Source organism: Xiphophorus maculatus, chromosome 19 (assembly GCF_002775205.1).
Source record: "Xiphophorus maculatus strain JP 163 A chromosome 19, X_maculatus-5.0-male, whole genome shotgun sequence".
Classification (NCBI taxonomy): domain Eukaryota; kingdom Metazoa; phylum Chordata; class Actinopteri; order Cyprinodontiformes; family Poeciliidae; genus Xiphophorus; species Xiphophorus maculatus.
In genome coordinates this window covers 12,570,072-12,581,531 of record NC_036461.1, presented here as the reverse complement: position 1 = coordinate 12,581,531, position 11,460 = coordinate 12,570,072, and the positions used below count along the sequence as shown (strand labels likewise).

The 11,460-nt window shown below is 38.0% G+C and overlaps 2 protein-coding genes across 2 annotated transcripts; one reads left to right on the top strand and one right to left on the bottom strand.

Moving 5' to 3' along the window:
• The first annotated feature begins 892 nt into the window (after positions 1 to 892).
• Positions 893 to 5,299, top strand: LOC102225350 (probable histone deacetylase 1-B). Its single transcript, XM_005799138.3, has 14 exons — positions 893 to 1,028; positions 1,569 to 1,681; positions 1,778 to 1,895; positions 2,540 to 2,614; positions 2,696 to 2,834; positions 2,968 to 3,109; positions 3,188 to 3,280; positions 3,395 to 3,503; positions 3,594 to 3,734; positions 4,060 to 4,168; positions 4,274 to 4,401; positions 4,519 to 4,686; positions 4,755 to 4,806; positions 4,898 to 5,299. The coding sequence occupies exons 1-14, from the start codon at positions 977 to 979 to the stop codon at positions 4,923 to 4,925; spliced, it is 1,467 nt and encodes a 488-aa protein (XP_005799195.1). The 5' UTR covers positions 893 to 976; the 3' UTR covers positions 4,926 to 5,299.
• Positions 5,300 to 5,523: 224 nt separating this feature from the next.
• Positions 5,524 to 9,763, bottom strand: LOC102225087 (transmembrane protein 54-like). The gene is made up of 6 exons (XM_005799137.3): positions 9,611 to 9,763; positions 7,979 to 8,175; positions 7,799 to 7,858; positions 6,756 to 6,953; positions 6,526 to 6,663; positions 5,524 to 6,017 (listed from the first exon to the last, which is right to left on the bottom strand). The coding sequence occupies exons 1-6, from the start codon at positions 9,621 to 9,623 to the stop codon at positions 5,898 to 5,900; spliced, it is 726 nt and encodes a 241-aa protein (XP_005799194.1). The 5' UTR covers positions 9,624 to 9,763; the 3' UTR covers positions 5,524 to 5,897.
• Positions 9,764 to 11,460: the final 1,697 nt, after the last annotated feature.

Genomic DNA, 11,460 nt, shown 5'->3' with positions numbered 1-11,460 from the left:
GTGAATCAATCCATCCTGTAAAACACTTAGACAACATGACGCTGCCCCTGTGCTTCACATTTGCTTCTCAAGCTTTGAAGCTTCCCCTTTTTACCTTCAGATGTCATTTTGATCAATATAATAATATACTGTAGCTATGGTTCATGAACTTAGATTAAAGAAGACCCTTAAATACTTTTACTCGATGAACAAGGTACCTCAAAAGAGGAAGAGTAATTGAAAATAGATAAATAGGCAGAGGTAAAGTGGTTTCTATGAGACAAAATTGTTAAGTAAAGCACCCAGAAATTGTAATCAAGTTAAGAGTCAAACTACTTCAATATATTTTTACTCAATAAAAAATAGAAAGTAGTCATCCAATAAATGACTTAAGTTGGAATTAAAATGTATTTTGTTTAAAAATCTACTTAAATACTGAGTAACTGATGATGCCATCAGATGGAGAAACATAATTTGAGTAAATAAGTAATTGTATCAAGTTACTATATCCACCTGTGCAGGAAAGACATGCTTACAGTGATCAAAAATAACCATTTTTTAAAAGATTACAGAAAAAACAACAATTTTGAGTGTACTGAAATGATCTATGACTTGACATATTTTGCTACTATGCCTGAAAGTGGCAAATTTTGTACTAGATTATGAGGCATAAGAGCAATGCACAGAACCCACAAATATTTCTCTGTGGAATGTAAACAGAGCTTCTCCCAGGATACGTGCTTAGCATACCTCAACATTTTCAGGTTAAGAAATGTAAACAGTAAAAGATGCAATGTTATCTGTTAGATGCAAAGGTGGAGGTAGAAAGCACAGACTATTTATGCACGTAGTAAACGTAGATTCATCTCTGAGTGAAATCGTTTTGTGTCCCTCTGGCGCCCCCTATGGACAGCTGCTGACATCCCATTGACCAAACGTGTCGCTGTTGTCTCCTCTCCTGCACTGTGGGTAAAATCATCCAAAAAATAAGACTAAAATGGCATTTACCTCCCAAGGCACAAAGAAAAAAGTTTGCTACTACTATGATGGTAAGTGCACTCATAGTTGCAGTTTCATAAGTAGACTCGATAACTGATAAAATCCGACAGAGTTTGCATCTATCAATTTTACCTCTTGCTAACCTAAGCTAACGTAGCTAGCTTGAGACGCAGCTTGTACTCCTCACCTCAGTTTTGAGATGTTGGTGTGCTTAAACTCTAAAAACGTGATTTGGCCACAGCCAAAGATGGCTCTTCAAATACAATTCTATGCATTTTTGAAGCGGTTTTTATACTTTGATTTAAAAAAAAAAAAAAAAACCCAGCCAATCAGCTAGCGCGCTAACACATGATGCACGGTTATTGTCAATAAAATTAGTTTGTACTGGGAAAAGACTCATTTTTCTACCTTCGAAAGTTTGGCGTTTGTTGTTGGAAATGCTCAAATCAACGTTAACTGATGTTAAAAAGCCAGTAGGCAACTTTAGATCATTTCCCTCCCCTATTTCTAGTATCGCCGATAGGATAGTGAGCAGATCTCAACAGACATTTATTTCCTGACAGATTTTGTGTTTTTTTTTCTCATTTCAGGTGATGTTGGAAATTACTACTATGGTCAGGGCCATCCCATGAAGCCTCACCGAATCCGCATGACCCACAACCTGCTGCTCAACTATGGGCTCTACAGAAAGATGGAGATCTATGTATGTGGAATTAAGCAACCTGGGTTTATGCTACTTGGTTGTACAGAGAGGTTCTGTCCCAGGATATAATCAATGACTTTATCTTTGTTGTTGCAGCGTCCACACAAAGCCAGTGGAGAAGAGATGACCAAGTATCACAGTGATGATTACATCAGGTTCTTGCGCTCTATCAGGCCAGACAACATGTCAGAATACAGCAAACAGATGCAGAGATGTAAGTTTCATCTGAAAACCTAACAAAATCTTTCTATTCCATTATTGTTTTTACATGCATCTTGACTATCTTTACTATCTTTAGAGAAAGTAGATCTTACAAAGCCATTTATTCCTTGCATTCAACCTTTTTAGAGTAATTAGAAAAAAACGTGTAGTCCGGTCACAGAGATGTGAAATTATTTTAATGCCCCTAAATCAGTAAGCCTGTGTTTTTATTAGTAATTAATTTGTAAGAATAAATAATTTGCTCAGAATTTTCTAGATTTTCTCATGATTATTTGGTTAAAATACATACAATTCTAATAACAAATTTAAATATTCTAAAGAAACACAAGTTATTCTTTAGAATATTTAGAGAAATGTAAGATTACTCAGTAAAAAAAACAGAACAAAAATTGTAACGAAAGAGAATAACTTATGCTTCCAGGTCATGTGGGTGATCCTTCAGAGTGTCTGAGGATGGATTGTGTTCATGCCGCTAAATTAAGTAACAAGTATCGTATGCCACCTATGAAGCTGGTTTTGAAGCAAACCAACCTCAAAAAAACGTTTTAGTAGCATATTTAGTGCGTTTGGATTGTTCAGGACCGATGCTGTTCCCGGTCTGAACAATACGGATGTCTCTGGTGTTGTGTTTTGCAGTTAATGTGGGTGAGGACTGTCCGGTCTTCGATGGTTTGTTCGAGTTCTGCCAGCTCTCAGCAGGAGGCTCCGTCGGTAAGTCCATCTTCTTTGAAGAAGTCCGGTACCCCTTTGTTTTAGAAAAGTTAAAATTCTCACTTTCTCACTGTGTTTCAGCCGGTGCCGTAAAGTTGAACAAACAGCAGACAGACATCGCGATCAACTGGGCCGGAGGGCTTCATCACGCCAAAAAGTCTGAAGCCTCTGGGTTTTGCTACGTCAACGACATCGTACTGGCAATCCTGGAGTTACTGAAGTGAGTGTGACAGAGAGGTTGATACTCAGTGTGTGTAATAATGACATTTCCGGCTTCTTATGATTCCAGTCACAATATTCTACATAACATGCATAAAAACTGTTGGAATTGAATCATATTTTCTTATTCATAGATACCATCAGAGAGTTCTCTATATAGATATTGACATCCACCATGGAGACGGTGTGGAGGAGGCTTTCTACACCACAGATCGTGTTATGACTGTGTCCTTCCACAAGTATGGAGAGTACTTCCCAGGCACCGGTGACCTGAGGGTATGGCTTTAACAACTGTACATGTAAACATGTCAGAGGGCTGTAATAGTAAAATGCTGCTTTTCTTGTTCTCTTAAGGATATTGGTGCTGGAAAGGGTAAATATTATGCTGTAAATTATCCACTGAGGGATGGGATCGATGATGAGTCCTATGAAGCCATTTTCAAACCTGTGAGTTAATAAAGTCCTGTTAAATTCATAATGTAGATGTTCTTCAAAGCAAAAAAAATAAATAAAACAAATGATAATTGAGTGTCGCTGTTGCGTTTTTGTTTTCTTCTGTAGATCATGGCGAAGGTGATGGAGATGTACCAGCCCAGTGCTGTGGTCCTCCAGTGTGGAGCCGACTCTCTGTCAGGGGACAGACTGGGCTGCTTCAACCTCACCATTAAAGGCAAGATTATGAAACTCAGATGAGACAGGCAGAGTCTCATTTGAATGTTGTTGTTTTTTTTAATATTATTCTTCCACTATGTCTGCTTAGGCCATGCCAAGTGTGTGGAGTACATTAAGAGCTTCAACCTGCCGCTGCTGATGCTGGGAGGAGGCGGCTATACGATCCGGAACGTGGCCCGTTGCTGGACATTTGAGACTGCTGTGGCCCTAGATAGCTCCATCCCCAATGGTATGCAATTTTTCCTGTTAGAAATTCTTTGCTCCCAATTGTTTTACGTGATATACCAATGGAACTCATTGTGTCAATGTCAAAACATGCCGGGTATGTGTGAGGAGACGTAAAATAAATGAGTATGTAATAAGAAAATAATCTGTAAAGCTTTATATTTCTTGATGTACTTCAGTGTTTTCCCATAAATACACACTAGGAAGCAGTGTGTTTCAGGTTGGCCCTTAAAAATATTCAACTCAGATGTTGTGAATGAACCAATCAGATGCTCATGTCCAGATGACATAATAAAATATTATGTAAATATTTTCTCTCAAACTGACAGAGCTTCCATACAATGACTACTTTGAGTACTTTGGACCAGACTTCAAGTTGCACATCAGCCCCTCCAATATGACCAATCAGAACACAAACGACTACCTGGAGAAGATCAAGTGAGTTCATGAAACACGTTTTATATTTGGAGTATTTGTTTTGTTTTGGCCAGAGAGAACAGAGAACTTCTTAGAGCTGAATTATTCCTGTGTCGCCCCCTACAGGCAGCGCTTGTTTGAGAACCTGCGCATGTTGCCTCACGCCCCCGGAGTCCAGATGCAAGCCATCCCAGAGGACGCCGTGCAGGAGGACAGTGGCGACGAAGAGGACGATCCAAACAAACGCATATCTAGTAAAATCATTTCTGTTTCTTCCACATTTACTCTGCATCAGCTCTCAGGCAGTTGTTATTGTGGAGAACCAGCTGCAGCATCTCTTAATGCACATCTCCCTTCTGATAAACGTCCAGTCCGCGCTCACGACAAAAGGATAGCGTGCGAGGAAGAGTTCTCGGACTCGGAGGACGAAGGCGAAGGCGGTCGCAGGAATGCAGCCAGCTACAAGAAAGCCAAAAGGACCAAGACCGAAGGAGAGAAGGAGACAGAGGAGAAGAAGAAAAGTACAGAGGAAACAAAAGGTAGTCATCCTCACATCCTGTTAAATAATAATCAAGTCATTGAGTAAGTCATTTCAAATCTGTCACAGAAGTAAAAGAAGAAGAGAAGGTACCAGAGGAGGAAAAAATGGACACGTCAAAGTGAGAAAACACAGCACAATCACATTGACCATGATGGCCAGGAGGCAGCTAACAGAAGGTGTTAATCATTTCCTTCCTCTGGATCCTTTAGGCCAAATGAGGAACCCAAGACACCTTGAGGTCCTGAACTTCCTGTGACAACAGTACATCAGATCAGAGCTGATCCTAAAGTTTTTTTTTCTAAATGATTGTTGCAGTGAAAGCTGGTAAAGAACTGTATATTTTAAGGCAGTGGAGATTAAATGGTTTCCATTTGTTCTTAATCTTTTCAACTTTTCCGTGTTTGGACAGAAAACGTATTTTTCTGTATTTTTTTGTATGAATTTCTCTTATTTACTATATTTGCTTTTCCAGTTGTGAAAATATCTGTAAAAATGGCTTAGCATGTGCCTATTTTATATACTTGGATGTAATTTAACTAATTTTGGCAATTGTCTTTGTCATTTGATCCCCTTGTGTTATGTGCCTTTGGAGTTGTAGCAGAATAATGTAGAAAAATGTGTCCCTTTTCTAGAAAACATGCAACTCGTCCACCAAAATTTACAAGATGCATATTTCTATACATATTTTACAGTTCTGCTTAAATTAGCTTGTGCTTTTAAGTTGCACAATAACTTTAGGGATTTTTCTGAAACTAAATAGATCACATTTTGAACACATTTCTTTAAACAAACTTGTCTGTTGACGACTAAGTTCACTGAAAAGGAAAGCCAGATGTCTCGATTGATTTGTGTATATATTCGTATTCTGAAAACAGGTGAGTTCTTTAAACATTTTGATTGAACAAAACCTGTCAGAGGTTTCAACTGTATTAAAATCTTTTTTTAAAGAATAGAAAATGCGAGTTTTCTTTTTACAATGAAACGGACATTTAAACTGAAGGTACATGAGGCAGATTTTAAAAAGGTACAAAAATTATAAAAACATTTTTAAAAGCATTCCATCAAATTATATGCCACTAATGGGCATAAATAGTAAAATGCAACTGCTTTAACTTAAGTCCAGATATATCAAAATATCTGAATTGTAACAGATTCTCTCTGTTCAGTTTTTCATCCTATTCAGTTGGATGAAAAATGTTTTTTTCTGGTTTAGACCCAGTCACTCAGCGTCTCTGTGCCGTGCAGCAGTTCATCCTGCTCTGCAGGTTGCTCTTCGGCTGCTTCCTCTAGAAACGGCGGTGGAGTATCAGCCCTTTCCTGGACTTTAACCTGAAAGTGTAAGAAAAAAACAAGTTAAATTTGGATGAATCAATGATCTGATTCCATAATTCCTTATTTTTATGAATTGACAACTTCATTTAATTTTCACATATGCTAGAAAAAAAAAATGACAGGGCAGCAAATGTGTAAGCTGGTTATTGTGTATTCATCAGAAATACACTAATGATTCTTATACTTTAATTACAAGAATGCAAAGTAAGAAAAGCTCAAATTTTAGTTTTAATTTAAATTACATACATACAAGTGTATAGGGAACACTGCACATTCTATTCCAGATTGAAAAATGAATAAAATGTAGCAACGTTTTCACTAAAGAAAGTTAATTAGAGACACACCTAAAACATTATTGCTTGATATTATGCAGGTAAGTCTAAGTCAAAAAAACTGAAAAAAGGCCAATCCTGCACAGATCTGGAGTCTTTAATACAACATCAAAAGTATTATGGCATTCACAAAGATCTCTGCAGTAAATGCAGAACACCTGGTAGGACCTTACCCTCCTTGCCTGGCGCGGTTTCTTCCTGCACGGACAAAGGTACAGGAAGGATGTGCAGGCAGCAAAACAGCGAAAGGTGAACACTGATTCCACGATGCACATTAAGATGAGAGGCATCCAAAGAATGATGCTGGTTACCTTAATTTACACACAAGACAACGTTTTTTACACACCAATTTCATCTCAGTATAAAGGGTTACTGATCAAACTTGGGTGAATATTGTACCTACATAGATACGAGTAGGATCGAAGGGGCATTCGTTTGTGATGGTCGCAGGGTCAGGGGTTTCATCAAAGAATTTGCAGAATTTCTTTAGCACACGCTCTTTCCTGAGGATGATGGCTTTAACTAAAGAATATGACAATCCCGAGGCAGCAGCAATTCCTAGGAAACCTGCCAGGATGCTGAAGACCAACAGTACCCACATCTGTCAGAGGAACAGAGTCAGAAGAGCATTTGTTAGGCATAAACCTTCATATTTAAAGGCAATGTAATAGATTGCACACATGCGTTTTTGTTCTGTCAAAGATCAGCATATTGTACTGACACTTTCATCTTTAAACCGCTTTTGTATCTCCAAACACATACAGATTCTAACAGGAGCAGACAGACAAGATTTTTGGCACCCCCTTTAACGACTGAAATAACTTGAAACTGACAAAAGTAATAAATAAAAACATACATTTAATCAATGAAAATCATATATTGCCTTTTTTAAAAGTAATCTGTGAAAAAATCTGCTTCCTCCTTGTGGTCCTACCCGCATTTGCAGAAATGTGCCATTGAGAAACAACCAGTTAGAGACGGGAGGTAGGTCATAGCACTGCCAATCATGCTTGTGTATGCACTGCTTGGTTTGCTGCAGCTGTGCTAATGACAAATGGGCAACATAACAATAAACAAAAAACCTTTAACTATGGCCATGCTTCACTAGTCTTCATAGAAGGTTCCACTCTAGGGAAGGACACAGCAGAGAGTGGGATGGGGTGCAAGCAGCATGTACACGAATATGATTTGCAGAGCAAAGCTCTTCCTCCTTTCACTGGTTGTTTCTGACCAAGTGGTGTATTTCTGCAAATTGCAGAATTACATGAAGGCAGAGGAGCTCCATTTGTTCACAGATTATCTGTATTGTACTGTCAGGACATATTGTAAAATGTTACCTACTGCAGCTTTAACAGAGGAGTGTCAACAATTATGTCCATGTGTGTAACATTTGTGGGCTGAAGGAGGTTAGAGAAGGTGGGGCAAGCTAAGGGTAAAAGTATTTACCAGGGTCTTGTTTTTCTTGTTCTTAGACAGGACAATAGCAACTATCCCGCTGATAATACCCTGAAGGAAAGGAAGCAGAAACATCATGCCTGACATGAAAACCACTAATTTACTTCCAGCAGCAAAAGATTTAATGACAAAAACAAAAGAAAAAACTTCAGTGTGTGTAAACCAACGTACAATCAGACCTTCCACAATGGCAATGACGTTAGACACAGCGTATATAAGAGTCCGGATCTTAATCTTAACAATGAAATATCTGAGGACGGCGCCATGCACCAGGGCTCCCAGAAGAAAGTTGACGTGGCCCACCAGCACCAGGGTCAACCCCATCTTCATTAGGGCTCTGTTGTCTTTGAGGTTGGCGCAGCATATTCCTGCAGGAAGTGGAAGCAACTTTTATACATACAAAATCTGTTTGATTTTGTAAAAAAAAAAAAAAAAAAAAAAAAAAAGTTAAAACAAATCAATCTTTAGCACATAATAAAATTCAATATTTGAAGATTTATCGAGTACATTCAGAAGAAGAAACAAAACTAGCCAGTCTCTCACTTATTGCTCCTCCCAATATTAGTGGGGGGTGTTGAATCCAGAGAAAAACATTCGGATTGTCAGACTTTTTTTTTTTTTTTTTTTAATTATCGCTTAAAAGCAGAATATTTCAACAGTAAACCAGTGTGTTACACAAAAAAGCCATGCAAGTTTATTATGTATGCATTTTGGTTTAAAACTCATTTGATGGCAGCTACTTAAAAATAAATAGTGGTATCATTTACAGCACCAGAGCAACCTATAAAAGCACTGCACAACTATCCTTAATCAATGCTGGGATTGCAAACATCCAGCATACACAACATAAAAAATAAAACCCATGTCAACAGCTCTGCTGTGAGCATGGTCCTGTGGTTTCAACAGAAGAAAATGCAAAACAACTGCAGAGGGATGGCATGTAACCAGACCGTGAGCATGAACAAAAACACTCTGCCTCAGGTGTGGGGGATTCAAACACCCACCACCACATCTACCCGACCTGAAGGGTCAGTTGGTGTCAGATAGATACTCAGGTTCTCCGTTCGAGAGTGAAGGCTGTGAAAATACAAGCAATGTTTTTGATCATAATAATGTTTGGCATCTCACCAAAACAGTAAATATCCATAGCTGTTATTTTAAAGCTTATGTAGCTACGTATATTGATAATAGGTTAGTTATTTGTTCATTCTCACATTCATTGTTGCAGAAATAAGATGACGGATGACATTTTATTTGTGTGTGTGTGTGTGTGTGTGTATGCTTTACAACTCAGTACCTGACCAGTTTGAGAACAAAATAAGAGAATTGGAAAGGCATAAAAATCTTGAAATAGAATCCTAACACGGCACCATGTAGAGTAAAACAAAAATATTATCAAATCCTACTGAATCATTTAGAAATAATACATTTACACACACAAAGCACAACAACAATGACGATCACTTAAGTGATGTAATTGTGAAAACAAAGATGCCTGAAAAAGAAACCAGCACAGACACTCCAAATGTTTGTTGCAGAAGCACCAGACGAAAGAATCGATATAGATTAAATTACAGCTTCCCTGAATCTTTAGGAACACCTTCACTCTCTCACAGGTGGCGCTTTAAAAGGAAACAGGTTTAGGGTTAAAAACCATCAACCGAAGGAGAAAAAGGCAAGATTTGGATTTCAGGCATTTCAACGGTTTCCAAGTGCAAAGACCACACCTAAACATTTCACACCGAAACCAATCAATCCTCTGAGGCTCCCAAAGAATTTCACTCACCAGCTTCGCTCACATACCTGAGTTAACCATGATGGATTCTACGTCCCTTCAGATTACAGCTGCTGTTAGAAAAGTTGTGATAAAATCATTTCTGACGACGCGCTTTTCACAGTTCTGGGATGGTGTATTTTTTGACTTCCGTGACTGAATGTTACCTGAGAACAAACAGGCGATCCCGACTGCCTACCTGAGCGGGAGCTCCGCCCACAACAGTTTAACAAGCTGCAGCTGCGGGTAGAGAGTTGAGAACAACAGACAAAACTGTTAGGTAAATTGTATATATTATTATCAAATATTTGTTATTTCATGTGCATTTATAATGTTCTTGTCTTATATGCCTTTATTTGTTTTGTTTCATCTTAGCATAAAGAATGTTTCTGTGTTGTTGAATTACTTTGATTCCTTTCTCAGAAGGCCTCTCTGAGGAAGAGCAGAGACAACTGTTTTCAACAGGGTTATCGCTCAGCAGAAACCTCTGCATCCTTGACCTGTTAGATAGCTATAAAACCGTCGCCGTGAAGATGTACAACTTGCTGTGTCTGGAAACGAATAATCTAGTGCAAGATAACATGTGTTTTAGTTAGTGATTGTCATTAGCACTGCAACTAAGTGATGAAGTGTTTTGCCCCCACCCCTTGGAGTTGCAGTGTTCTCTGTGATAGGGACTCCGAAAGTAATCAAAAGAGAGGAGCGGAAAAATGTGTTTTCAGAGGGGCTGGAGATTTGTGACTGGAAACACATCTCTATCCGTTCTCCTCACGAGATAAAGAGAATCTAACTCTGTTTGTTTAATTTGTCTTTAATAGGTGTCAAACCTGACAAAAACCTTAACTGGATCAGTGGTTTTATACATTTTTGTAACTAAGAAGAAACTGTCCAAAGAGCCACCATATTTACAGGCCTTGTTAAGCAGTACTACAACATTACACTCAGTTTGGTGTGTCATCTCATTATGGAAGCCTATTTCTGCTAACGTGATATAAACAAGCAAAAAATGACTTTGTACAGTATAACATAACTCTTGAATATACTACAATGTGAGATAGTTATAAGATGAGATGACTAGGTCAAAATGATGAGACAGTATCTCATGGATAAAGGATTTTTCTATTGTATTCTTTTTGACTCCATTCTATTCTATAAGATAGAATAAAACCACACACATAATACCTATATGTTATGTGTGGCTTATATGTTTTCTTTTTTTAATGTTGGTTCAGATAGAAGTTATTCCCGATTAAAAAATGTCTTTAACAGCCATATTTTGTATGATCGGAATGAGGAATGGAATCCAAAGAAAAGTTTGCTGAAATCAGTTTATTTCTTTGTTTAGATTTTTTGTTTATATATTTTACAAATACTAATATTCTGAATCAAACAGTTTTCTCATTCATATTGAGACTGATTAGAAATCAAGTGCATAATATGAGAAGACTGTATTAGAATGACCAGATGTAAATGATCCTTTTTACAAAATAAATGATGAAAATACAAAGATGGCTGCAAGACAGTTATGCAAGAAAAAGAAGTCTTGGAGTCTCATTGGCTTGATTGCCAACACCTGCCTCTGCTGCCTTGTCAATCTACTAATGCCTCACTGACCTGAGGACACATAGAGTTGTTGGCCCAGTAGGAGGCTCACAATGGGTACAGTACAGCAAAGTCTGTACTGTACCGTTGGCACATTATGGCTGTTCAGTCTTTTCTGTCACATTTCCTCAAGATTTTTCAGGCATTTTTGATGATAACTGGCTTTTTCCATTTGAGGGGAACTTGGATTTTCCATCATTTGATACTATCTTCACAATGCCCCGCATTGTAAGTCATGCAAAAGGAAATGAATGCATATGCTACAAACTTTAATCTG

Excerpts from the sequence above, each read along its gene's own strand:
- LOC102225350 (XM_005799138.3), top strand. The coding sequence starts at position 977 with ATGGCATTTACCTCCCAAGGCACAAAGAAAAAAGTTTGCTACTACTAT. Across the intron at positions 2,615-2,695 it reads CTCAGCAGGAGGCTCCGTCG|CCGGTGCCGTAAAGTTGAAC; the intron begins GTAAGTCCATCT and ends ACTGTGTTTCAG. Across the intron at positions 4,807-4,897 it reads GAAAAAATGGACACGTCAAA|GCCAAATGAGGAACCCAAGA; the intron begins GTGAGAAAACAC and ends TGGATCCTTTAG.
- LOC102225087 (XM_005799137.3), bottom strand. Across the intron at positions 6,664-6,755 it reads TCGATCCTACTCGTATCTAT|GTAACCAGCATCATTCTTTG; the intron begins GTAGGTACAATA and ends GTGTAAATTAAG. Across the intron at positions 6,018-6,525 it reads AACCGCGCCAGGCAAGGAGG|GTTAAAGTCCAGGAAAGGGC; the intron begins GTAAGGTCCTAC and ends TTACACTTTCAG.